Source organism: Ornithorhynchus anatinus, chromosome 18 (assembly GCF_004115215.2).
Source record: "Ornithorhynchus anatinus isolate Pmale09 chromosome 18, mOrnAna1.pri.v4, whole genome shotgun sequence".
Lineage (NCBI taxonomy): Eukaryota > Metazoa > Chordata > Mammalia > Monotremata > Ornithorhynchidae > Ornithorhynchus > Ornithorhynchus anatinus.
Genome location: NC_041745.1, coordinates 1,955,298 through 1,982,500, shown reverse-complemented (window position 1 = coordinate 1,982,500; position 27,203 = coordinate 1,955,298). Strand labels below are relative to the sequence as shown.

The following is a 27,203-nucleotide window of genomic DNA, read 5'->3' as shown; positions in this document are numbered from 1 at the left end:
CGGACGTGTCCATTAATCCCCGTTCCCCCCAGGCTCCACATACACACACCCACGTCTGCTTGTCCCAGCACACGCATGCCTGTGGGAACACATGCCCACGTGCCCCCCCACCCACCCGGCCCCGGTGCCCCCACGACCTGGGGAGAGACCAACCCGCTTGTCCTTGTCAAGGCTTTTAAGGGAGTCCAAGCCTCCCAGCCCTTCTGCAGCCCCAGGGCTTTGCCCTGCGGAGGCCGGGAGCAGGGCGGGCGTGGTCACCTCAGGAAAAGGACCCTCTCCCTCAGGGCAGGAAGCAGTGACCCCCTCAGCTGGCACCCCCGTAACCGCTGAGGCGGTGCTTCTCTAAATAATAATATTAATAGTTATCATTATGACTGTGGTACTTGTAAAGTGCTCACTATGCGCCAAGCACTGTTCTACGCGCCGGAGTAGATACGAGATGATCATGACCTTCCGACTCCCAGACCTGTGCTCTAACCATTATGTAAGTGCTTGAGAGAGTGCAGTATAACAGACACATTCCCTGCCCGCGAGGAGCTGTCGGTCGAGAGGATTTTGATCCCTGGCACCCTGTCCCTTCCCCCTCCTCCAGCCCACCGGAGAGACGTCCTGTTGCCGGGCCTGTCTCCCCCAGAGCCGTGGCCATCTTGGCCGAGAAACCCGGGGAGGGCGAGGCCCACGCCTTTTTCCTCGATGCTTCTTGGTGCCCAGAGCCGCTCGGGGGCCGGGGGCTTCCGCTGACACGGGGCTATGGCCGCTACTCTCCCCGCCCCCAGGGGCTAAGGGGAGGGGGGCCGGTCCCAGGGCACTGACGGGCACAGCTGGGCGCCGGGAGTCTGGGTGACGGAGAGTGCGCCACTGCCTCCCTGCTCTTCCCCTGTTCCATGGAGGTTGGGGAGGAGGAAGCAGAGGAGGAGGAGGAGTGCTCCCCAGCCGCCTCTCCCCATTCCCTCCCGCCCGCTCCGGTCTTCTCTGGTGTTCTTGCCCCGACCCCCTCACCCCCCTGACTGCCCCCACCCTCTGTGGGCCTGTGGCGCTGAGCTCCCGCAGAGAGGGCTGGTGAGGGGGTCTCCATGGAGACGACGCCGGCTCTGGTCACCATGGCGACAGACCCTCCAAAGTGGGTGATTCTTCCAGTGGAAAGTCCCCATAATCCCTCCGGTGCCCGCCCCCCGACCGCGGTCTCCAGGCGGGGACAAGGGCCCCAGCGCCGAGCCCAGATACCGGCCCTTCCCCAGCCCCTGGAGCTGGGGTGGAGGTGGGTGGGCGGTGGAGCCCCCCCACTCCCCAAACCCGGGCACCTGATGCCCGGGGCGAAGGACGAAAGGGGTGAGGAAAAGTAGCAGCAGGAGCCCCAGGAACCCAGGTTGGGGGACAGGTCTTCCTAGGTTCCGGCCAGCGTGGCCCGCTTTCTCTTTGGTTTTCTGGCCCACAGACCGTCTCTCGGTGCCACCCAGTTAGCTAATTGTCCGCTGGGTCTGGGCCGGGCCCGAGTCCGGAGCCGTCCCTCCCCGTAGCGGGAGCCGGTGGGGGCGGGGGCAACTCTGCCCAGCTGTGCCGGGTGACCTCGGGCCTCCACCGGCCCTCTCTGGGCCTCGGTTTCCTCGGGCGAAATGGGGAGAGTGTGCTGGCATTCCTTCCTTGCTCCTTCCGTCCTTTTCCCCGTCTCTCCCACCCTCTCCCCGCCGCTGGGGCTGATGGTCTTAACTCAGATTTTACAGATGAGGAAACTGAGGCACAGAGAAGTGAAGCGGCTTTCCCAAGGTCACACAGCTGGTACGTGGTGGATCTAGGTGGATCCTCTGAGTCACAGGCCTCCGTCCAGGTGGCTTGCGGCTGCTGTTCCTGGGGGCCCTGTCGCCCACCCCCGCTCCTCTTGGAGAGTTTGGGGGTCCCGTGGGCAGGGCCGGGTCCCGGGGGAGAGGGCGGGGGCGGTAGGTTTGGTTGAACGGTACGTCTCGGTCAGGCGCACGTCCGCGAGAGGCTTTGCCTGTGTCTGAGCCCCAGGGGCCCGCCCCTCCTTGGTCACTTTTCAGATTCCCAAAATAGCCCCCTCCCGCTCCCTCCCCCCCCCCCCCCCACCCGCCGGCCCACCTGCCCGTCTGCCTCAGCTCAAGTTCTCGTGGCCAGAATGTCCCCAGAGAGTCATTTGAGGGGAGAGGACGGGGGGGGGGAGGCAGGACAGAATAGGATGGGTTGGCGGAAAGGGCCGGTGGGCCCCTGGGGTCTTGGCCTCTCTGGGCTGGATCTGCAGTCACATCCCCACCCTCAGTAGGCTGGAAAAGGGGAAACTGAGGCTCCACAGCCCCGAGCTGAGAGGGCTGTGCTTCGGGGGTCCTGGGCCGGCAGCCCAGAGGGGTCAGTGAAACAGAGACCGCGGGTTTGGATCTTGCCCTGGAGGAGGAGGAGGAGGAGGAGGAGGAAGAAGAAAGGTCTCCGGAGGTGAGCCATGGACTTGCCCGCCTTGGGCTATTTTTGCCCAGCTGCCAGGCAGGTCCAGGGAGGGAAGTGGGCAGTGCCTGCTTTTTCCCCAGAGGAGGAGGAGGAGGATCCCGGGCCCAGCTGGCAGCCAGGAAGGAGGCTGCTGGGGCCCAGGCCACCCCAGCCCTTCCCCTGGGATTTCTTTCCGGGCTCCTCTCCCTCCCTCCCTCCCAGGCTGGAAATGGCCCCACCCCATCCCGTGGAGCTGCGTGGCCAGTAACTGGGTCTGACCAGCCTCAGGACTCTCTGCTTCCAAGGCCACCAGTCACCTCAACTCTTTCCTGGCCGCTGGGCTGGACTGGCCCTGCCACGCTTCTGAGCAGCAGGTATCTGCCCGGGCCCTAGAGGCCTCTGGGAAGGAGAGCCCACCCCCAGAGGCAAACAGTCCTCATGGGTAGGAAGTCCTCCCCCGTTTCCACCTAATTGAAAAGTAGCACGGCCCAGTGAACAGAGCTGGGGCCTGGGAGTCAGAAGGACCTGGGTTCTAATCCCGGCTCTGCCACTTGTCTGCTCGGTTACCTCAGGCAACCCATTTCACTTCTCTGTGCCTCAGTTCCCTCATCTGTAAAATGGGGATTAAAACTTCGAGCCCCATGTGGGACCTGAATTGTACCCAACCTTAGTTTGTATCTATCCCAGTGCTTAGAACAGTGCCTGGCACATAGTAAGCAATGAACGGGTACCATCATCATCATCATTTAAGTCCCTCAAGCCGCGCAGGGTCCCAGCCGGCCCAGTGGAGTTCCGGGCTTTGGGAAGTGAGCGTCTCCCCCGGCCTTTGGCCTTTCCCTTGGGGGGAGGCAGGCCGCCAAAGAAACTGCTCGGGCGCCAGCAGGAGAGGGAGAGTTTTCTAACCGGGGCGTGGGACCCTCCCTGCTGCTGGGGCTCCTGCCTCCCGCACCCCCAAAGCCCCGAGCGAGTGGCGTCTCCTCTCCCTCCTGCAAGGCCGACGGGCAGCCTGCTGCCCACCGGCCGGGGAGCTGCCCCAACCCAAGGCGGTGGCTCAGATGGCAGCGCTGCCGCCCAGGAGGGACAAGGCCGTCCCCTCACCCCACCTCCTGCTCCTCCGGGTTGAAGTTTTTCCGTCAGCCTCTTCGGAAGGGCAGGCTGCTTCCCGGCCCCCCCATCAGGTAACTGACAGTTCTCCGCACCCCAGAATCCCAATGCCACTACGCTCGAGGCCCCCCGGCACATCCTTCCAAAACACAATATGGCAGCGTGCTTTATGGCAATGTTTTTATTGCATCTTGTCTAGAGGAATTAGGCCAGAACACAGCCCCTCCGGGAAGCCAGAGGCCGGGGCATCTCGGACGGGTAAGAACAGAACAGGCCGTCTCCCCTCCCCTTCCCCAACCCCAAGTCTGAACAGAGCCGGTGACAAGTACAGTTTTGCGACACCGGTCTAGAAACTACAGCGGGACGAGGCCAAAAACACAGACACACAATCGGTTTCCCCGGGAACCCGTCTTGGCGGGTTTTAACGACGCGAATTTCTTTTGCAACAGAGTTAAAGACAGAAGAATCGTGTTCACAACCAATAACGACAAAGTACCAAAGTCACACGCTGGAACTCCCGGGGAGCGGAAAAGCAGAAGCGGGCTGTACCACCTTTCCCGTCCCCGGAAGCCGGTTCGGGAGAAAGAGAGCGGGAGCCGGAGCCCGGGAGGAGGTCAGTGTGGTCACTCGGGTCCCGTCTGACCCGACACCCCCTACCTGGCATCCCGTTCGAGGCCCCGACCGCTCTGGGCTCCGGCCCCCTCCCCCCGCAAATCCCCAGCCGAGTCTCGGCCACCAGACAAAACCCTCCACCCAGACCTGGGCTCCACGGGCTGGCTCCGGCCATCTGCCGCCGACCCCGGTGGGACATGTGGCTCCCGCCACCTTTATCCCCGGGACAATGGACCGAGAGCAGGGGCCGCGGCATCCGCTGCTCCCTGGGCTCGCCCAAGGCCCCGCAAGGAGCAGAGAGGGAGGAGAGGGGAGGCCGGCTCGCTCCAGGCCCGCCGGCGGCCTTCCCCTGAACAAGCCTGGGCCTACGGCCAGGGGGGATCGGGACGACGGGATGGGTCGCACAACACATGCGAGCAGACGGTTTAAGAACAATGTGCAGAAGAACGGGGCCATCCTGGGCCCTAATCTCCCCTTTGTGAGTCCTGAAGAAAGGGAGAGAGGCTTATTGAGAGGCAGGCTGGGCCCCGGTCAAATACAATCGCCCCCGTGTCTGAGGTGGCCCAAGCTGGGGGTTCTTTATGACCCTGAAGCCGGGCTTTACCCCATTGAGCTCCCGCTAAAGTCTCCGTGAAGTCTCCGGGGCCCCATAAAGTGTAGCGTTTAGCTCTGTTCTTCTGCACAATACGAGGGTTTTGAAGCCCACAAAGTCAGTGAATTAAAATAACAAACGTTGGAAGAGGCGTGAGAAAGAAAAGTGTAAAGTCTGCTCTCCCCTTCATGCCCCCACCCCTGACCCCACCGGCCCAGCTGGGTCGGGGGAGACAGGGGATGCCACATCTTCATCCCGTCCCCGTGTCCCCTTCCTCACCCAAAGGAGCCTCTCCCGTCTGCACTGGCAGCGGACGGACAAGACTCCCTCACGATGGAGATTTTTATTCCCCGTTCTCGTAAAAAACCAACATTCAGAACAACAGAAAGGAGATTGTTCAATAGCAAACAAGGGGCTTTTCAAGGTAAGCAACGGCCAAGTGGCTATTTTCGACCCCGGGGGCCCACCCCGACGGCCGCCCCACCCCCACCTGGCCGCCTCCCCCGCCCCGGGCCCCAGAAACATCTCCCCGTGGCAGAATCCACTCCCACACGGCCTCCGCTGCCGCTCCGTCCCATCCCGGCTCTGGGGGTCTTGAGGACCAGCCGGGGGGGGGGGACGCGCAGCTCCCCCCAGCCTTGGCTCCTCGGCCTAGAGAGGGGAGAGGTTGGCAGACTACTCCTCCTCCTCCTGGATTCTCGCCTCCCCCAGGCACCCTTCTGCAGCCCCGACCCCCCCCAGGGACCTCCCCCCAAGCCTAAAAATGCCCTTGGGCCAACTCGCTGAGGGGAGACGATACATTCTCCATTTGGAATCGGGTGAACCCAAGCCCCCCCCCCCCCCCCCCCCCCCGCGCTGGGAAACCAGGCGAGCAAGGTGGCAGCCCTGGAAGAAGAATTTGGCTTCTCCCTTTGGAGACGACATAACGCTGAATCAGACCCCGACAGACGCACCTCAGCCCGACCGCCACCGTGCCCGTTAAGGGAGAAAATACGCCTCAAACACCCCTGTCCCGTCACTTTCCGCTGAACGCTGGGCAGACGAGTTGGTCTCTCTGAAATTCGAGCCCCACCCCCAGTCTGAATTAACTGTGTTCCTTTCGCTTCCCCCACTTGACTCTGCAGGCTCGCACCCACCCCGGTGGACCCCTCGCCACAGCAGAGCCGCGACAGAGGTCAGTGGTTGGAGAGGACTCGGCTTTCCTCGTGCACGGGCTTGGCTTTGGATCAAGTAAGCAGCATCAACTAACGGGAAGGGCCCGGGAGTTAGGGGACCTGGGTCCTCAGCCCGGCTCTGCCGCTTCGCTGCGTGACCTTAGGCGAGTCACTGAACTCCTCTGTCGCTCAGTACCTGTTCTCCCTCCTACGGGTCATATGGGATCTTGTATCGACCCCAAGTTCTTAATACAGTGCTTGACGATAGTAAGCACTTAACCAAAAATAACAATCATCATTAGAGTGTGAGCCCCACGAGGGGCAGGGATCGGGTCCCGACCTGATTACGTCGTAGCCACCCCAGCGCTTAGCACAGTGCTTGACCTGTAGTAAGCGCTTAAGAAACAGCATAGCAACAATAATCAGGACTCTCCCAACTCCCGATGTCACACACACCGCCCCCCCCCCCCCCGACAAGAAAACCACTCCAAAGACAGGGCAGTTCTCCCCAAGTCGACAAGCTGGGCTCGGGTAAGCCGCTCGGACAAGATCTAACGTACCTGGGCTGCTGGTCGCGGTCCGGCCGATTTCCTAGAGTGAGCCGGGACCGGCTCGGTTTGGCCGAGAGCGGGGCGGAAAGGGGTCCCGCTCTACGGCTCCTTCCTTTCCGCCTCCCAGGTGAAGGATCTAGCCGAGAGCCTCGGCGACGACCGGAACCCGGACTCCGCCCGGCCCTTACCTAACGGTAAGTTGGCTTCGTCTGCCACGGCTATCCGTTCTAGAAGCAAGGGGAACAAGACTCGTTCAGAGAGGTTCGGCCCCGCTTCTCGGTCCTCTCCGTGGGGTGACGGGCCCGGACAGGACCAAGCAGCCCACCCCTCTCAGTCCTGTGGCTGGGGGGCGGTGGGCCGGGCCCCTAGACTGACAGTGGCCAGAGGACTGTGGGGCTGGGGGAGGTCTGTCTTAGCAGCTCCTGCTGGGGTAGACACCCGGGCCCAATCTAGTCCGCTGCTGCTTGGGGTTCTGGGGCTCGCTCTCTGTTGCCTTATTTGACCGCAGACTGACTTTCTAGGTGGTGCGCGGGGGGATCTCTAGTCATCCTCACTTGGTCTGCTCTTGGGGTTTTTTCCCCTCACTCGACATGAGGAGGGGAGCGTCTAGGCCAGGGGTGAAAAACAAGCGCGACCCAAAGGGTGAGACCGAGCGAGAGAGAGTCACCAGGCCCTGGTATTCCCTGGTTTAAACCGACCTTTCCATCAAGCCAGCTACGAGCCCCGAAGCTGGCCCTCTGGCTCGTAAAAGACACGAGGGTCTGCGCCAGGTAGCCAGGTCCTTCCGCCTCGCCCTGCCCCGGCTGGGAGGAAGAGGAGGAGAGGCCTGAGGAACCGTGTTCAAGGTGACAGTTGTACGGTTTTCAAAAACACACACAAGTTTTAGTTTTTCCTTTTATTTCTTTTCAAGTTTTGGTGTAGAAATGTGCGGATGCTAGTGCAACCTGTCCCCGTAAGTGCTTAGTCCAGCCACGAACAAAGTTTTGGTGGGTTCCATTTGGTTAAAACAAACGGTGTCTCTCCTCAAGCCAAGAGCCGGGGAGCACGGCGGCCTAAACGGGGTCTACCGATGGAGGGTGGGGGCGGGGGGGGAATAAAATAAAGCAACATTTCACAAATGACTTTTTTTTTCTTTCTTTTTGAAAATCAAAACCTGAAGCTTCCCCCCTCTTCCTTTGGTCTTCTCTCTCGCCAGGTCCACGCTTCGTCAGAGGACGGACCGGCGCTGCTGTCCGGGTCGCTCCCCCTCCCCCCCAACCCTCCCGCCCCCGGAGGCTGGCGCTCCGGAACCGGTCACTCCCCCCGCCCCACCCCGAGCGCATCCCGGCCCACGGCTCGCCCAAGGTCCCTGGCTGACAAAGGAACGGACAGGTACGGAACCGAGAACCCCCACCCTCCTCCTCCTCCTCCACACCCCCCGCTTCCGGCTGTGGGCGGCAGGTGGGCGCCCGACCTCGCCGCTTCACATTCAGAGAATCACTTGTGCAAAACAAGCAGTCTAAGTAGGAAAGAATGCCCTCCGAGTCCTAGTAAAAACGGTAGAAAAGAATCCACGGCGGCCCGGCCCAGCCCGCCCCCCCACCCCCACCCCCCCCGCCGCGGGTGGATTTATCTGCCGAGGGCGGGCATCTGTGCGTAGACGGGGTAGGCGAGCCGGACGTTGAGGGAATCGTTGTGTTGGACGAGGGACGTCTGCTGGTAATGGAGGACGAGCTCCTTGAGGGTGCCGTACAGGTTGTAGGGCTCGGCGAACCCGTAGCCGCGTGGGGTGCTGTAGATGACGCAGTGTTTCACTTCGCCATCGGCCCTGTGGGGGAGGCCGAGACCGACACTCAGGCGGGGGTTTGGGGAGCGGACAGGGCGAGGAGACGGGATGACCTTCCGGTAGAGCCCCCCCACCCGACACCCTCCGCCCGCCCGGCCCCTCTCTCTGTGAGCCTCCCGGCAGGAGCCCAGCTCCGGCCAAGGTTGTTTGCACTGTCACGGCCCATGGGTCAGATGGGTCCGTCCAGACTTCCACCTGGGCCTGGAGGGCGGAACCCCTTGGCCCGGTTCCCTCCTGGCTGCTGCTGGCCAGAGGCGGCCTCGCCCCGCCTTGCCCGGCCCAGGGTAAACAGAGGGGCTGATGCCACAGGCGGGAAAGCGGGGCTTCTCTCCCTCTCTGGGTAAAAATCCCAAAGGCATTGATTCCGACTGCGATCCCAGTCTAACTCTGCAACGAGGCGATATCACCCCAAATTGGGCATCAGTACAGAGCTGGCCTGTGGGAAGAAGGTGAGCCAGAGTTGGGGAGCGGAGGGCGGTGGCTTCCTCCAGGTCAACGCTGGACCCCAGGAACGCACCCATCGGGACTTGTGGAACAATGAGCCCAAATAAGGTTGCTGGGACAGACGCCTCCAATCTAAACCATTTCCCTCACCTCTGCTTTTGGGGGGACCGTGGGTAAGGAGGAGTGCTCTCTCTGCACTCGGATCCCAACACCCCCAGCCTCGGCACCCCTGAATTTAATCCTGTAGTAAAAATTTTTCTTTCTTCTTCCCCTAGACTGTTCCACCCCCAACTTCTACACCACCGAGGGGGAAGGTCGTGGCCAAGGGAGTCGGTAACAGCAGGCAGCGCTTGGGAGAGCGCTGACCCTTCCGCGCCCGGAGCCGGCCAGTACTTACACCACGGAGCAGGCGTAGCATCCTTTCTTGCTGCTCTCGCGGATTAGAAAGGCCCCGTCGGGTTTCCCGCGCAGCAAGTCCTCGGCCTGGGTGCGGTTGAGATCTCCGACAAACCAGGTTTTCTCATCGTAGTGGGGCAGGTTCTCATCCTCCTCATTCACAAAGTAAGTGCTACGGGGAGGGGGAGCCGTTAAAACACTGTTCGATAGATGCCGTGTTCTTAGATGATGGGAGGGGACATGGAAGAGGTTTCTTTCCTTTAAGAGAAGTTAGCTTGCTGCTAAGATCCAGTGGGGGTGGTCGGGGGGAAGGGGAGCATTAAAATGCCCCAGCCGGGGGCCCCCTTCCCTCCCCCAGCTCCAATACAGCCCCAGGGGGCTGCCTACCAGGGTGCAGCTCCCACAGACCCCCCTGACACCCCCAGGCAACAAGGAGATGCAAAGGAAACAGGCAACTCACTCGTCTCTGTTCTCGTTCTGGATTCCCAGCCAGTCGTTGAGCCGCTTCTGCCTGACGCCTTTGTGGTTAAGCCAGCTGCCGTGGGAGAAGACGAAAGAAGGGATGAGGCGTCTCATCACTAAGGGAAAAAGGCTGGGGACGCGGCCGACGGGGGGGGGGGGGGGAGGTCGACAAGGGAGCTCATTCCCATCCCAGGAGGAAGCAAGGCCCCTCCTCTCCCTCCTCTGTGGCCTTCCCTGACTAACCCCTTATTTATCTCCTTAAGGGCAGGACCAGCTCTCCTAAGCATTTTTTTTCCCAAGGCTTACAAAGTGTCAATTGCTTTTGTAAGCACTGGGGTAGGTACATGTTAATTAGGTTGGACACAGTCTCAGTAGGAGAGAGAACAGGCATTTAATCCCCCTTTTACAGCTGAGGAAACTGAAGCACCGAGAGGTTACTTGCCCAAGGTCATACAGCAAGTAATGGGCAGAGCTGGGATTAGAACCCAGGTCCTCTGACTTCCAGGCCTTCAGTACAGTGCTCTGTGCTCAAGAAATACTCCTGAGTGATTAAACAATTAAAAGCATAGGTCGTAAATTCTTAGTTCAAGTTGTGCAAAACCGCCGTGGAAGGGAGGGAGGGAGGGCTGCTTTTGGCATAGAACTCCCTTCCGGGAGGCGGCCCACGAACCGGCCCGCCCCGACTTACACAAGGTACTGGTCTCGGATCTTGCGCAGCTGAATGAGGTCTGGTTTGATGCTGTTCATTTTTTTATCAATTTCCCGGTTGTCCAAAGCTTGTTTCTTCAGGTCCTGCTCCAGGCGCATTTTGCTCTCGTGGATCTCTCCCAGTCGTGACTTCAATTTCTCGTAGTTCATCATAATCCTGGGGAAATTTTTCACTGACTGGAGAAATTCGAGGCCAGCTTGGGGCTCACCGTCCCGGGGGCCAGGGTTTCTCTGAACCCTCATTTAGGTGACCCTGCTCCCAGAGGAACAAGGACCTTGCCAAAAATGCCAGCTGTGGATGAAGGGAGGTAAGCACCAGTTTTCCCCGGCCACCAAAGCCCACCCCTCTTGCAGCAATAGCCGGCCATTTTATAACTGAGGGGGGTGGGAGAAGAGGAGGGAGAGGAAGAAAGGAATGGTAAGACGTAGAGAGAGATCAGGAAGATGAGAGAAGTGAAGAGTGAAGAGGAGGAGGGAAAAAGAGAGAAAGGATGGAGAGAAGAGAGAGAAAAGGGGAGAAAAAAGTGGACGCCCAGCAAGGAAAGGTTCCGGAGGGGTTGACCTGATGGACGAAATAAGTAAAGAGTGCCAGGGGCAGGAGGGAAGGAGAAGAGAGGAGAGCCATCCCTACCTCACCCAGGGAGTGACCGGCTCTATCCCCCATCCAAGTGCTGGGAAAAGAGCAGGACGTGGAGCCTTCTGCCTGTGCAGATGGGGCCTAATGATGCTGTGATTCCCCCTTCCTGGGGCAGGTGTGTTTGTGTGTGGCGGGATTAACAACTTTGTGAGAAATTTCACCATCACCACGACAATTGGGAAGGCCAACGCCGCCCGAGGCTGAACCGGTTTAACGCTATCAGGGGGTGAGGGGCACCAAAACAGTGCCCTCCTCTCCTGCCCTGGCTAACTGCAGTAACAAAGCAGCACCCCGCAACTCTGGTGGGCCCCTAGGTTGACGGAATCAGAGGGCCAACAAGTTGGCTGCCTCTTGGGTGATACGGGAAGAATCGGGCTCACGCTAATTTGTTCATTCTCTGACCCCATATCTCCCTGCCAGAGAGGAACTTGTCCAGGTGGTCAATGAACTTGAAGGGCAAGCTCTTCCTTCCTGAGTAGCAGCCCAATGCCTAGTTTCTTCTGCTCGCACCCCAGCTTTCGTGGGGGGCTAACTCCATCCCCACAGGACCGCTGCCTGCCCTGGAGGTGCCACTGGTTAGACAGTGAAGACCTAGATGAACTGCTGCTCTTATCAACCCATGAGATTCCAGAGGTTTAGCTCGGCGCTCACTACCTGAAAAGGTGCACGTCACCACACCCTCGTGGATCAATGCCGGAACCACCCGAAGGAAGGGCCGGGAGCCGAGGGAAGAGACAGACACGAGCCGCTCGAGGGATCTGCCGGGCTTACCGTTCAATTTCCTTTTCGTTCCCCTCGCGACGAAATCGCTCGATGTATTCTTTGCTGTACCGTTCTTGGGTGTGGCACTGCTCTTCAAATATTTTAATTGTTTCATTAAAAGCTTCGATTGCCGTCCTCTTCATCTGAATTTCCTGCAGGGGGAGGAGAGGGGTGGGGTAAGTACTGACCTCATCATCTTTTGTCACACAATCTCCCAGGTCTATTTCCCATCCCTCTTGGGAGCCCCAATTAGGGTTCCCGAAGGAAGCTGTCGCATGACCTCACCCAACTCAACTGCCTCGAGTAGAAATCCATCTCCCCTCACATTAGGAGGCTAAAATTCCAAGACACAAGGTCCCGATCCATACTCTTCTCTGCCCCCCCGCCCCGGTATCCTTTTCCTGAAAAGCCTGCCTCTGTCCGCATCTTCCTCCTCCTCCGAAACCCCTGCCAAGCAGCACTCTCCCTCCTACTGCCCCCAGCTCACACTCGCGGCTCCTTCCTGGGCCTCGAGTGGGCCGAGCCGATCCCGGCCCTCAAGGAGCTTGCGAATGGGCGGGGCTGGCAGCACCCACCTGAGAGGTTCTGGTGTACTCCTCGTACAGCCGGTCGTACTCCTTGCTCTTCTCCTGGTACTGAGCGTGGTACTCTTGAAGCTTTTTCCCCACAGCGTCGATGCTATCTTCCTTCACCAACTGATCCTGGGGGCAGAAACCAAGGGGAGCGGGTAAGGGCTGACTGGCTAAGGCCGGATCATTCCTTCTACATCCATTTCCCACCCTCCAAGTGTAGGCCTTCCTGCCGGCCAACCGTCGGGGGCCACCCCATAGGAGCCAAAAGGCTGAAAGATTACATTCGTTTCACTTTGATGAGCGATTTGGGGCAGTTGGTCGAGTTAATGCTGCGTGTAATGCTGCTAGGGAAATAGCGTGACTTAATGGAAAGAGCCCAGGCTTGGGAGTCAGAGGTCATGGGTTCTAATGCCAGCTCCACCACTTATCAGCTGTGTGACTTTGGGCAAGTCACTTAACTTCTGTGCTGCATTTATCTCATCTGTATAATGGGGACTTAGACTGTGAGTCCCATGGGGGACAACCTGATTACCTTGTATCTGTCCCAGAGCTTAGAAGAGTGCTTGGCACATAGTAATCACTTAACAAATACCACTATTATTACCCAGCCACCCTCAAGTATAAACCTGGAATTCAAGCAGTACCACCAACTTTCCAGGAAGGTAATAATAATGATGGTATTCGTTAAGCACTTACTCTGTGCCAGGCTCTGTACTAAGCGCTGGAGTGGATACAAGCAAGTCAAGTTGGACACGGTCACTGTCCCATAGGAGGCTCGCAGTCTCAATCCCCATTTTAAAACTGAGGTAACTGAGGTAACAGGCACAGAGAAGAAGTGAAGTGAAGCAGACAAGTGGAGGTCAGGATTAGAACCCACGACCTTCTGACTCCCAGGCCTGTGCTCTAGCCATTACACCGATCAAGCTACTGAACACCAACGAGGAGTGGTGACTTATAGGGCCTGCTCCCTTGGTTCTACAGAATTTTAAAACGCTGATTAAGCCGGGAAATAAGAGACGAGATGCTTGTGGGCCCCGGGGTGGTTCCAAGGTTTGTCTGATCTCCCCATCTTCTGTGTAGCACAATGTTGTTCATTGGTGCTTAAGTGACCCATTTCACCCCCACACGTACATTAGCCATCTCAAGGGTTAGAGGACACTTTGGAAATCGCACCTGTTGATATCTGGACACTGGATACATCAGCTTCACATCAAGTTTGGGATTGTACTGAGCAAGGGACTCATGGCGGTAGTGGTTGATGAGCTCCACCACAGAATTAAACGTCAGTGGATCCGAAAAACCATATTTACCGTCCCGGTGATAGATCTTTATCAGCTTATTATTGCCTCCCTTCCTGTAAAACAAGATAGAAACTTTAAGCATTTTCTTTCACGGTACCATGAAATGCACTAGAGAAGCTTCTCCTCGCATCGATTTCAAGTTTGAAGGCAAGGCAAGAGGGCAAAATCGGGTGGTAGATGTTTACGAGGGATTGAGACAGGGCCGGGTCTGACCAGGGCAGGAGGGCTTTTGAAGAGAACTTCTCGCCCTATCAAGTCAAGAAGAGATAAGTGCCAACCCGCTAACCACAGAGCTTTGCCAGGCCAAGCACTTGTACCACCCCTATGCCCAGGGAACCCTAACACACGGGGACACATCTCCGGCTCGCCAGGCCCCCCCTCTGCCTGATGCCATTCACGGTGTGGAGGAGATGGGGTAAAGGATGGAAGGAAGGGATGGAGACCCTCAGGCTGGTCACCTCAGTCTTGGAGACTGAGAAAAGAGTGATGAGGGGAGCACAACCAGGAGGCAGAAATGAAGGCAAAATCTCAAGGCAGAGCTAACCGGCTACAGGTCCCAGCATATTTTTCACAGCCCCTTCCCGCCTCCTTCCCCCCCCAAAAAAACCCCTCTCCCCATAAAATCCCCGCGCAGTCAGCCACCTAATGAGCCAGGTTCTGGGAGGTCCAATAAGGCCCCGGGCAGAATTACTGATCTCCTCACCCTTGGCTGACACAGCCTGCAGGGGGAAAAGTATAAATATACTGGCCGCCAGTAACACTGAGTTACCGCTGAAAATATTTCGAGGAGAGAGGATAATGTATTCACCCAGCTATCAATACCACAACATGTAAATCCTGAAGTTTTTATAGAATATTGGAGTAAAGAACCTGAAGTGAATTTTATCTTCTCATCACTCAACCCGCTCCTCATATTTAACTTCAACTTAACTCTAATTTCTCAGGGGGAATAATAGAATCTTTAAGGCCCCTCAGCCGACGTGAAAGATCATTCGAAAAAGTGCCAATCTGCAGTATTCAGAATCTCCCCCCAAAAGCCATTTATATTACAAACGATAGATGAAGATGGATTTCTAATGCAATCATCGACGTGGCTCAAGGTTCCGATGCTCAAGCAAGACACTCAAACCTAATTCAATCCTCTGAATGACTGATTACAGGGAAATTAATCCAGGACTTTACATCACCCTGACTTGCGAATAGCAATTTGTAGTCACAAGGACTCACATAAGAAAGGTACGATTCTCATGTCATTCAGCCGTCTGCCAGGTTGAGTAAACCGCAAGGAATAACTGTTCTCTAGGGGCGGGGGGGGCCTTGGGCTTGAAGCCTCCTTGGCTGCTACCTTCCCAACGGCTGGAACGCCGGGAAAGATGTGGCCGCTTCTCCACAAAGGACTATTTCCCAGCTTGGAGTGGTGAGGAACCAGAGGACTGACTGAGCCCTACTTGGATTGTTTGATTTACAGGTTTTAATGCTGCAATTCTGGATTGGTGAATGTTCACTTGAGCTAACTTATCTGAACTGTTGCGTTTTTCATTTGGTTTTCTTTTTAAATGGCATTTGAAAGCACTTACTATGTGCCTGGATGAGAACCCAGGTCCAGTGACTCACAGGCCTCTGCTCTTTCCACTAGACCATGCTGCTTCCCACGCTGCCTTCTTTCTCTCTGTACGCATCCAACCCCAGCCCAGACTTTGAACATCCCGCTAGCGGGCATTCAGCCTCACGTGTGCTCGGACAGAGCTTTTACCTCAGTGTCAAAGTGTAGTCTCCCTGCATCTTCGTGGACGCATCTCGCACCAAGAAAGTCCCATCCGGCATGTCTCGTAATTTGTCGTTCACCTCCTCCCTGGGTGAGGAAACAACGGTAACAGTGAGATAAAGCTACTGTCACCTGACCGACGTGGTGGGAGAAGGGGAGGGCGGGCGACCAAGGGGGTGGGAGTAGCCCCTGGGCTTTGAAAAGCACCCAGCTCTCCCGACCCCTGACGTGGACCGGCTTTCCTTTCCGCCTGGCTGTTTGGTAATAAGCGACTGCAGAGAGGGGGAGGCTATCTGCCTTCGAAACCGTCCTTTTGGGTTTTGGAGGTCTGCAGGGGATAGTGTTTCTGTTCGGTCTTCAGGGCTTCCTCGGGCAGGTTTGGACTTGTAGCGTTTTAGCCAAACCAGCAGCTGCGCTGATCTGCTGTTTAGACGGAAGGATATATTTAAAGTAATGGTAACAGCTGGGTCTGATCGGAGAAAATCACTGAGTTCACAACCTTTAGACGTGATCTGCTCCGGCCCGAGTCTGCGCTGGGAACAGACGCCCTTTGTGAGGCTGGGGCTCGGGCCCTTATGGGAAACTGAGGCTTGGGCCCTGTTGGGAAATGGGCTCTCCACTCTCCAACAAGCTGGACGGGAGGAAGGAAGGACCCGGGCCTCATCATAGGGACAGTCTTATCACTCCGACCAGGGAGAAGAGGTCTTTCTAGCACAAACTGTGCTTTTAAAATAAATAAATACACCTGACGCCTTGGAAAAATAGTTCAAAACCTCAAGAACCTCTAAACCTAAGAGCCCGACGTTTTTCCTCCCAAGAACCCTGCTTTCTTTCAAAGACAGGGAAGGACAAAAAGCAGCTGTAAAAGAGCAGAACCAATATAACCTTTACTTTCCTCTTAGCCTGAAATCTGTGCAGCAGTCATCAAAAACCCTCTCTGCCAATTCATGGGGCAGTACCCAATCTAATCAAAATTTTTAACCCCCCTGAAATTAGGAATGATTCCAGTTCCTGTCTGTGACACAGTTCTAGGGATGGGACCACTGTTTGGGATTAAATGCAAACCTGAAAGAAAAAAAGAAATTGCTATTCAAAGCTGAAAAGCCACCAAGGAACACTCTGCCAAGGAAAGGTAACCTTGGAGGGTGGAAAAAAAAAAGACCACCTAATGGCTTAACACTTAAAAAACCAACTATTAATTCCCAAGGGACAAATAGGCTTAAGAGCATCTATCAGCGTGTGGCAAGAAAGGATCTTAGTTACCTGGAAATGTCCCCCCAGTACCATTCGGCATCCTGGAGAGCTACACCGGAACTGTCCTTGACCTCATTTGTGCTTGATGGAGTCATTGGCTTGGGCGGTTTGGGAGGAAGAGCTAGAAGAGGAGAAACAAAGGTTACATATAATAGTTTTCATTCATGTTCCTGTTCCCTCAGCTAAAACCAGCCCACTAATATACAAGACCTGAGGAATAACCAAATATTATTTTGTATTAAATATTAACCCAGCAAAGAAAGACTCCATCTAGACCTCTGCCAGAGATTGTGTGAAGAGGGAAAAAAAGTCATTTGGTTTTTATGACAACAACAATAATAATTATTAGTGGTATTTGTTAAGCACTTATGCACCAAACACTGTAATAATAATAATATAATAATAACAATAGAGAAGCAGCGTGGCGCAGTGGAAAGAGCACGGGCTTTGGAGTCAGGGCTCATGAGTTCGAATTCCAGCTCTGCCACTTGTCAGCTGTGTGACTGTGGGCAAGTCACTTAACTTCTCTGTGCCTCAGTTCCCTCATCTGTAAAATGGGGATTAAGACTGTGAGCCCCACGTGGGACAACCTGATTCCCCTGTGTCTACCCCAGCGCTTAGAACAGTGCTCTGCACATAGTAAGCGCTTAACAAATACCAACATTTTTTTTTTAATATTGGTATTTGTTAAGCGCTTACCATGTGCAGAGCACCGTTCTAAGCGCTGGGGTAGATACAGTGTCATCAGGTTGTCCCACATGAGGCTCACAGTCTTAATCCTTCTCTAATGCTGCTTAGAGAAGCAGCGTGGCTCAGTGGAAAGAGCATGGGCTTTGGAGTCAGGGCTCATGAGTTCGAATCCCAGCTCTGCCACTTGTCAGCTGCGTGACTGTGGGCAAGTCACTTAACTTCTCTGTGCCTCAGTTCCCTCATCTGTAAAATGGGGATTAAGACTGTGAGCCCCACGTGGGACAAGCTGATTCCCCTCTGTCTATCCCAGCGCTTAGAACAGTGCTCGGCACATAGTAAGCGCTTAACAAATACCAACATTATTATTATTAATCCCCATTTTACAGATGAGGGAATGTGTTGGGATAGACAGAAGGTAATCAGGTCCCACATGGGACTCACAGTTTAAGTAGCAGGGAGAACAGGGACTGAATCCCCATTCTGCAGCTGAGGGAACTGAGGCACAGTGAGTTAAGTGACTTGCCCAAGGTCACACAGCAGATGAAGGGGGGAGCTGGGATTTGAACCCAGGTCGCCTTCTTCCAGGCCTGTGCTGTTTCTACTAGGCCATGCTGCTTCCCTAACAACACTTAGGATTTGATTTTGGTTCTGGGCTAATGAACGCCCCAAAACTTTGCAAACCGAAATCCCTCTGGAGCAAAGTTTGTGAGATGGGTAGACTGGCAGAATCCCCAGGACATCTTTCGGAAAATTGAAATCCGAATTATAGCTCGTCGGCAGCTTATCAGACAATTTTCTGTTCAATTAGCCAAAGTCAGGGCTTTCATTTTACAAAACGTGCAATCTTCTTTCACTCCGCCTCTCATAGTTCCCAGATTTCTAACAGAATCAGACTATGTGATACAAAGCAGCCTTCCTCAGGGGTTCCGGAGAAGGCCAGGCTGGGCCCCGTTCTATTCTAAAACTCTGACTTGCTTTCTTGTGGGGGCCTATTTCATTTATCACCGTTTGGCTCTATCGCACTCGGCAGAACACACAACACGCACCCAAGGTAGTCTAGCCCTTCATCTGTGGTATTTGCCATATCTTTTGGGAAGAGCAGCAAGGAACGAAATAAACCATGCTGTGGAAAGGTTTTCGGTAAAATCTGAGTGCTAAGGGGAGGGGCTGGGTCTGTCTGCCTGATGCCTCCCGGGGAGATGAGCGGGCGAGCCTCAGTGCTGTCACCTCAGGATCGAGAGCCTGCGGGACGCCGGTGCCCGTGACTTGTGCAACCCCACTGGGGCTCTCTCTTCCCTGCCAGTCGGGCTCCTGCAGGGGCATGGGGTGCCAGAGGGAGCAGACTGTAACCGGAGGGCTAGCAGCAGGACGGCGAAACACCAGTTGTGCCTGTGGCCTCCCAATCAGCAATTCGTTCCTCCCAACTAACCCGACCTGTATCTCACTCGGGAATTTCCCATCACCGACCCACAGCTTCCACCTTTCCCTATGCTCTCCCAAAGCGACTCCCTCCCCATTTTTAAAAACCCTCCTGAAAAGTCACCCTTTCCAAGAGACCTTCCCGAACTAAATCCCGCGTCCCCAATCGATCTTCTTCACCACCCACCTTGCCACCCCGATGACGCATTACAGAGGGAGGACTAAGCTCCCCTCCTTTTACTTCTTATACAGCTGGCAATTTGTGTCTGCTTATCTCCCACTGGGGTAGAAGCTGGGAAGCAGGGACTGCCCCTTCCACTCGGCGTTTCCAGGCCTTTGCAGGTGTGCCTGGTGGGGATGGGATGATCTGGACACCCCTTCTCCGGCACCCATTCTGACAGCCCTTTAACGCCCCTAAGGGAATAGGAGGCCCAGGGAGAGGAGGGGTTTGCAAAGAGGGGGGTGGTCAACGTCCAAGAGACAAGCAGGCCCTGCCGGTGGAACAACTAGCACAAACATCTACCCGAGAGGCGTTGGCTAAACACGGAGGAACAATGCAGTCGGCGAGATGCCTTTCAAGCTATCAGAAGATGACGACGGAAACAGAGTTAGGTGGGGGATTCCTCGAGAGGCCACCTCTGACCAGCAGAGAGATCTGGGGCCTCATCCAATCTCATCTTGCTGCATTTTCCTGCCCCATTCAAGCACCTGACCAGTTCAAGTGGGGAAATAAGTTGGTTTTCCTATGTTTAGAAGGTCCCAAAGAGTGGTTTGGTGATTGGGTTTCTCCATATTCTAATGTTGAATGAGTTCTTAGTTCCTGAGTTTCCCAAGAGACTTGGGGCCTTCTGGGTGAAAAGGGCCGATCATTTTTCTAACTCCCTGTCACTTGAAACAAATGAACCCACCAGGAAAACCTGAAACATAGATAGCAATTTAAAATCCATCAATCGTTATTTACAGAGCGCTTATGTGCAGAGCACTGTACTAGGCACTTAGGAGAGGACAATATAACCAGTCAGCAGACACATTCCCTACCACAATGAGTTAGTGTGGTTAGCATCGTATTATGGGGAGAGGCCTACACCCAAAGAAAGGCCTCATCATCCCCACATATGAAATATAAACAAGTAAGCCTCCCTTTATAGAAAGCCATAATTTAAAACAGTAACAGAGCATATTTCTCATTTTCCACTGAAATTGGAGGGGAATTGTAAGTAGTTCCTTATTCGTGGGCAAACTCAAAATCCTTATCCCCACTGCTCCATGAAACTGTATGCTCTCCTCCAGGGTGTCCATGCTAGATGCAATTCTAATGAGCTGCTGCATCCATGGATGAATCTGGAATGATCTGGAGATACATTTAGGAGAAAGAAAAAAGACTGTCCCTTTTGTATGTAAAGTTGGAGTTGGAAAGAGGTTAACCGTAAAGCAAATATAATACTTTTAAAAAGATCCACTACAACTTTGGCTCTCTCCAAAGAGCAGGGCAAGTGGGGCTTGAGCTACCCTTAATTGGAGGAACCCTAAATTAGGCAGTTTTGTCGTATTTTTTTAAAAATTAGAAGAACAACCAAAGCCAGCAGCTGCCACTGATTTTTAGAATTGTAGAGTTTAGAATTCGGTTGTAGCAATGGCAAAAAGGGAAAAGACAGCATTTCTGCACATTGTTTAACAATAAAATCTCAATTATCCTAAGAGAATTTGAAAAAAGAATGACTTGACAAATTAGGAACCTATGAATAGGGAGGATATCACTTTTAGTGAGACAGAAATTCAAAATTCACTGACAATATATAGAGAGAAAGGAAGCTTGAAAGAGGCAAAACACAACCTGACTATAAATCTAACCACTGGATGATGGAGCAGGTTTAAGTGTTTTTTGAACACCTTTCGATAATGACTTAAGGTAACACAGTCCTCAAAACTGCAACCATGTTAGAATCTGTACCCACTTCATTTTGATAAGAGACTTTCTAAAAATTCAGGATTGAGAATTTCTGAGAAAACTAATGGAGCTTTTTCACCAAGCATATGACATTTTCAGTAAAAGTGTCAATACCCAATACAGTACAGGTACAAGTCTCTATCTATAGTTGGTTATGTGTTCTCTCTCATGGTTTTTCTGGTCAGCACCTTTAATTAGGTCTACCAGGTGCTAGTTAAAAAAAAAAAAAAAAAAACATAGCCAAAGCAATCTTTCTAAAGGTAGCCTCACTCCATTTTAGAATCAAACAAGTTATTCCAAAAGGGGATTAGACTTTCCACCCCATTCCCAAACACACTAGTGCTAGAATAACACGAAAGCAAAACACGAAAACTAAGAAACTGAGAGAAAAAAAACTTACAAGTATCCTCTGTTGGCTGCCAAACTGGCAGGCAGAGAAAATTTCAAAGGAAAAGGATTAATACCAAAAACCTTCTGCAGCCAGTGCTCACAAGTCCAGTTCCATAAAATGAGAGAGCAAGAGAGACTTTTCTGTATGCAATGAAGATGGTTATGTATTCTGGATCTTGAATTGCCCTCAGAGGCATTGAAGGTGAAGATTGGGCCCAGAGGCTCCTCAGTAAAAGCCTTCCCACATGTAGTCTATGTAAACTGAAATGTCCTAAAGCCACACATATGCCCAAGGACACACACAAAAAAAAACCCATGAACAAGACGGCTGCAAAATATCACAGGGGCCACTATCTAATGGATCCTGTGTCTCTGCCTGGGATTGAGATCATTTCGGCTCACTTTTTTCTAGCCTTGCTTCTTGTCCAAAGGCATTACTTCGGGTTACCAGCCTTGAGTGACAGCCAATTTACTTCCTTCAAGTCCTCATTTTGGTCAGGAAATAGGCTGGTAATAACAGAATTCCCTATCTTCCACCACCGTTAAACTCTCGGCTTCACTTGCCCCATCTCGGCTAGGAGTGCCAATATCTTGTCATCTCGACCTCAAAACCTTGCCTCAATGCTCTATCGTATCATTCAATTAAACCCCTAATCCGGTGAGGGGTTTTTGTTGTTTTAACATAATGAGCCAGACGTTCCTGAAGACTATGCTCAACTTTCTGGTTGGCAGAACTCAAAACTGAATTTCTCTTAGGCAGTTAGAGTTCCTCAGTGCTTCGAAGGACAGATGTGTTTCAGGGCCCCTCTTTTATTTGGTTTGGGTGATCAGTTTCCATATCACTGTTCTCCCTCCAGGACATTGGGTACAGAACCATCCTTTGTCCACATCAAACCCTACACCCTAAAGCACTCTGTCGCATACCTAGGTCTACAGATCTAAAATTATGCTGATTCCGGAAGACAACATCCTGGGCTGTTATTTATATTTAAAGTCACTAACGGGCCCTGAGAGGATGTAAAGTTGATCTCAAAAACCACCTTGTTGCATTTCCTAACTGCCTATAATTCAACTTGGCAGATCTGGAGTTCGCAGATGCCTGTCATAAGAATAATTAAAACTTAAAGAAAAAACACACCCCGGGGACTTCTAACCTGCCTTCGCTCTTTATCTAGAATTTCTGGAGACAATGGGGGCTCCCTTTCTGAGAACTGGGGTCCCAGAGAGGCCCCCTGTGATCCAAGTTATACAGCTTTGGGCTGGAATTTTGCTAACCATTACTGGCAACCAGCCAGCAAGACCAAGATAGGGAGGTCTACATTGACCTCTTCGGAGGATATGTATACAGCCGTCCATTTTCATTTTGGAAGGATGGCACAAAAGGCACTTAGATCCTATCCATGTGGGAAGACAAAGGTTTATGAGGCACAGCCCTCTGGTGAGTGATTGGAGATTTCCCAAAGCCACCACTATTTCAGATTCCTTTTCATGCCCTTCCCAAACTCCTTTCCGCTCCCTCCTGTACCTCTTAACTACTCCCCTTCTTCCCGCCTTACCTGTACAGTGGTAAAGTTGAATCAGGGCAAAGAGGGGTGAAGACCGGACCGTTTTTGTTGTGACGGCAGGTGAACGTGGCCTGGGACGAAAGGTCAGGGCCATTCCAGCACCCTCTCATGCCAAGACCAAAAGCTCTGGCTACTTCTATCCTTTTTCTCACCTTCCCACCCTAGTTCCTTCACTCCTGCCACTTTGCCGAAGCATTTGGGTACCTACATTCCTCTTTCTACCCTGTCTGTGCTTATGTACACAGCTTTATACTCTACTGCTTCCCCTTACCTACAGTTTATTTTCTTGTCTGTTTCTCCCACTGCACTGGAAGCTTCTTTCTTGAAGGCAGGGAAGACAACTAAGTCTACTGTATTCTCCCAAGTGCTCAGTTCAGTACGGTACATACAGTAAGCACTCGAGGCTTAAGACCGACTGATTCATAACATTTAACTTTTAGTCTGCCCCCAGTATGATGCTGTGAAAAAGGAAATCAGTGGCAAGGAGAGGTGTGGGCGGGGCACAGATTCTAATCCTGACTCCGCCAACTGCGTGCTGTGTGACACTGGGCAAAGCACTTCACTTCTCTGTGCCTCACTTGCTTCAGCTGTAAAAAGGGGATTAGATACCCATTCTCCCTATTTAAGACTGTGAACCCCATGAGGGACAGGGACCATGTCCAACCTGATTAACTTGTATCTACTCCAGCGCACAGAACAGTGCTTGACATGTTAAGCACTTTAATGCCATAATAATTATCACTGTATTATTATTTTAATAATAGCAACCTGGCATGCAGCTATCCGGGAAGGAGTTGTTCTCCTTGAAGCTCCAGGAAGATGTTGACAACAAAAATGCAGTAAAAAAACAGCATGAGTGGCAAATTCAATTCCCTTCCCCTTTTACGCTAAGAACTTGGATCTGGCCTCTTTAAGCACTTTATAGTCACCCCACCCTCATCCCCACAGCACCTACTCCCACATCCATAATTTAATGTCCACATCCCACCCTAGACTTTAAGCACCTTGTGGGCAGGGACCGTGTCTACCAACTCTACTGTATTGCACTCTCCCACGTGCTTAATATGATGCTGTGCACGCAGTATGCATGCAATAAATTCCACTGATTGAAGGAGAATCTCGACACACTCAGACTCACAACATGAAATACATCCATCTTCTCAGCGACATTTCCCACGGATAGAGAGGAACTTACCTCTGCCAAAGGAGGTACATACAAGGAAAGCCCTCGAGGGCCTAATGGGTGCTATTTTGGACTGGTGAATTCACCCTATGTTGGTTGACCCTGCCACAGAGAGAAGGCTGAGTAGAAATTACAAGAATCCTCTTAGTATTTAGAAAACCCTTAACCAGGGCACTGCTCTAGGCACTTGGGAGCAAGCAACTGAAGTAAAAAACCATGTCCCTGTTCTCCAAGTTGCAAACCTACAAGAGGAACAGAAATTGCATAAAAACAGGAACAGGAATTGCATGCAACAGGAATAGGAATAACGGCATAGATAAAAATGACAAAAGTAGGCAAACTAAAGGTAGATACCACAGTGCTAAGAACTGCTGAGGGGAATATCCTGTTACTTATGGAGTCCAACCAAATTCAAGGAGTGAAATTACTGAGTTGTTTTGCTTAAAGAGGAATTCTGCAAGAACATCACCCTGTGATGTGAGCACACCACTACACCGTACTTTAGCCCTGAGAGGATGGTGCTCTGACCAAGATTAAAATGAACTTCCCTTCCTTTGCAATTTGCCATCTCTCTCTACATTTCAGCCCTGAAATGAATAGAATGACCCTGATGGAAAAAAAAGGGGGACATATACCCTCATTCCAAGAAACTGTGCATCTAGGCTACATAATGATCTTCGATCTTCCACTGACTAGACCAGATGAAGAATGCTAAGTTACACTGAGGCCGGGATAGGAACTAACAACTATGAATTAAAGAGCCGATCTCACAGGAAGGCTTGCTACTTCGGAATGGTGAGAAACAAACTCCAATGCAAAGCTGTTGAGGAAAAAAATGCTTCATTCACATGGACTTCTTATAGTCTTATAGTTAATCAGTGGAATAAATACCATTGATTGACTAAGCATCTACTGAGGGTTTGGCACTTTTCTAACACTTAGGGCAGAGAAGCAGGGTGGCCTAATGGAAAGAGCAAAGGGCTGGGAGCCTGGAGATCTGGGTTCTAATCCCAGTCCCAACCCTTGCCTGCTGGGTGACCTTGGACAAGTCACTTCACTTCTTCTCTGTAAAATGAGGATTAACTACCTATCCTTCCTCCCTTTTAGACTGAGAGCCCCATGTAGGACAGGGACCAGATCTGATCTGGTTGTACTGTATCTACCCTAGTGCTTGGCACATAGTAAGTGTTTAATATCACAATTATTATTATTGCTTTGTTGGGGAAAGTATAACAGTTGCAACACATTACCTGCCCTCAAGCAGCTTGCAGTTTAAGAAGACAGAAGAAGGATTTACAGGCAGCAAAAGCTGGAGAAATAACAAGGATAAAGCAGGAAGCAGTATATAGAGAGACACCAGGACCAGTCCCATACATAATTTCAAGGGCAGATTAATATAAAACAGGAGTGCTGAGGAGAGGAACAAAGCACCCAAGTGCTAAATGTGGGTACGGGGCTGAGGGGACCAGGGTGTTGTAGATCTGAAGACCCCAACTAACATCAGGGGGTGACAAGACTGGAGGTGGGGAACTGCAGCTGGGAAAGTGGGAGGTGGCGGGAAGACCACAAAGAGACTGGAAAAAGGGGAGCCAGGTCTCTGCCTGACCCTCTCTCCCTCCTTCTCCTCCCCTTCCTGCACTTCTTCCTAAAGCCGAGGTAGATTCTTGCTCTAGCCATTCTGGAGGAGTGATTGATCAGACTCTTGATGTATAGACAGGCATTTTTGATCACCCTGGCACTGCAGCAACTTATCTAGACAACTAAATGCAACAAGGATGCTGAATGATTAACTGCATAGAATTCTGCAATTGAAAATGTTCCAAAATGAATTTGAACAGAAGTGAAGAGTCTGAAGTAATTAGCCCACTGGTACGTGAAGCCCTGTTGGTCTACTACCTACCCTAAGATCAGTAAGTTTGGCCTTCGAATTCTCACAACTTTGACAAGGAGAGTTTCAAAAATGTGAAGTCCTAATTTTTACCTCATTTGCCAACAGCCATCTGCCAAGTGGCAACAAAATATGAAATGTTTTGTAAGTAAAGCACAAGGAAACCAAATTTGAAACTAAGAATTGGATACTGAATATTTTTGTTACACCTTTCAAAATCTAGTTTCAAACAAAAACCTATGAGAAAACGAGAAAAACCTAATTGCGCTACATTGGCTAGATAAAAGATAATTACTAAAATTTAACATCTCACATACAAAACAATGATGAATAAGTACCCGTTCTGCTTTCTTTTCAGTTTTCTAAAAGATTGGGAAAACTAAGAACCAGGAGCTGAGAAGAAAAGATAACGGTAATGTTTGTTTGATTTTTTTTTAAAGTTGATGAAACTGGCCTAAGTTTTTGGCGGGGGGGGGTTGGAAAAATCCAAAAAGGGAAGAATTAAAACAAAGTCACTTTCTTCCTGCCCCAGCGGACGACCGTGTTCAAATCTAGACCAACGATCGTTTGGCTGGCGGCGCTGAATCGCACACCAATTCTGGCTCACACAAGGCCAAGGACCATTTTTTTGCACTGACATGGCTCCTCTGTAATTGGCTCGTTAGTAACCCTAACCCTTTCCTTTTCCTCCCACCAACCAAAACTGCTTTCTGAGCTAAATCCCAAATCAGACGTTGGCAAAACTAATCTCTGAATGGAGACAGTTCAAGGGCCAATCACAACCCGGCATTTGGATCGTATGTTACTGACGTGGAGACAGAATGTAGCTGAGCCGTTTCCAGCAGGTAGTTTTAGTTGACTCAGAGAGGGAGAGGATTTGCTCTCTCCAGATGCTGCTCAATGATACTGAAAATATCGCTAAGTCTGTTTTTCTGGAAGATTTTTTTTTTTAAGTTCAGGTATTCCTGAAAAGGTATTACACATACACCCATCCCTAAAAAGAGTCAAAATTGAATAACTACTGTTGGCATTGATTCAAGGGATGTGTCACACATTCCTATACTAAAATGCAATATAACAATTTAAATAAATTCTTTCACCGACGAAAAAAGGCTTTAAAAAAGGCTTTAAGTCCTTGCCAGTTTTCAAGTTCTAAAAAAAATTAAAAATAAAAGGATTTTATCTATCCATTACAAATATCAACGGATTTCACTACTTGGCTGCTCAACACTTAATTGGTGTAGGACAATAGGTTCTTTAGGAAAAATTACATACATCGATTCTAGAAATGCCAAAAACAAACCCAAAGTACTATGATCAATTCTGACTCTAGTCAGAGCATATAGATTCAAAATGACCCTGGAATACTGAAAACTTTAATTCACCATTTAAAGGCCAAAAGTATTTATCAGTCCAAATGACCATATTTAAATTTAGAGCTAGTTTCAGCCTGGGTTCAACTTTAACAAGAGTTGGGAGAAACTTGAAAAATTATTTTAATATGACATGCAGAAACATTTTAGTCAAAACTCACAAACCCCAAATAAA

The 27,203-nt window shown here is 52.0% G+C and overlaps 2 protein-coding genes and 1 long non-coding RNA gene across 5 annotated transcripts in view; 2 read left to right on the top strand and 1 right to left on the bottom strand.

Annotated features, from left to right (window-relative positions):
• Positions 1 to 7,501, top strand: part of LOC114805486 — an 11,745-nt gene extending 4,244 nt beyond the window's left edge. Inside the window, exons 3-6 of the mRNA XM_029046741.1 lie at positions 3,987 to 4,150; positions 5,027 to 5,165; positions 5,866 to 5,971; positions 6,574 to 7,501. Coding sequence (XP_028902574.1) covers positions 3,987 to 4,150; positions 5,027 to 5,165; positions 5,866 to 5,971; positions 6,574 to 6,577 — 413 coding nt within the window. The 3' untranslated portion in view covers positions 6,578 to 7,501. The remainder of the gene's footprint in view (positions 1 to 3,986; positions 4,151 to 5,026; positions 5,166 to 5,865; positions 5,972 to 6,573) is intronic.
• Positions 7,502 to 7,860: 359 nt separating this feature from the next.
• Positions 7,861 to 27,203, bottom strand: part of PIK3R3 (phosphoinositide-3-kinase regulatory subunit 3) — an 89,163-nt gene continuing 69,820 nt past the window's right edge. For all 3 annotated transcript variants that reach the window (XM_029083133.2, XM_029083132.2, XM_029083131.2), the window contains 9 exons: positions 16,582 to 16,693; positions 15,307 to 15,405; positions 13,426 to 13,606; positions 12,256 to 12,381; positions 11,690 to 11,832; positions 10,262 to 10,438; positions 9,572 to 9,646; positions 9,113 to 9,283; positions 7,861 to 8,253 (listed from right to left, as the gene is read on the bottom strand). In XM_029083133.2, coding sequence (XP_028938966.1) covers positions 8,055 to 8,253; positions 9,113 to 9,283; positions 9,572 to 9,646; positions 10,262 to 10,438; positions 11,690 to 11,832; positions 12,256 to 12,381; positions 13,426 to 13,606; positions 15,307 to 15,405; positions 16,582 to 16,693 — 1,283 coding nt within the window. In that variant the 3' untranslated portion in view covers positions 7,861 to 8,054. The remainder of the gene's footprint in view (positions 8,254 to 9,112; positions 9,284 to 9,571; positions 9,647 to 10,261; positions 10,439 to 11,689; positions 11,833 to 12,255; positions 12,382 to 13,425; positions 13,607 to 15,306; positions 15,406 to 16,581; positions 16,694 to 27,203) is intronic.
• On the top strand, positions 10,378 to 11,815 carry LOC114818236. The gene is made up of 2 exons (XR_003766079.2): positions 10,378 to 10,589; positions 11,465 to 11,815. It is a non-coding gene; the product is annotated as an uncharacterized LOC114818236 (long non-coding RNA).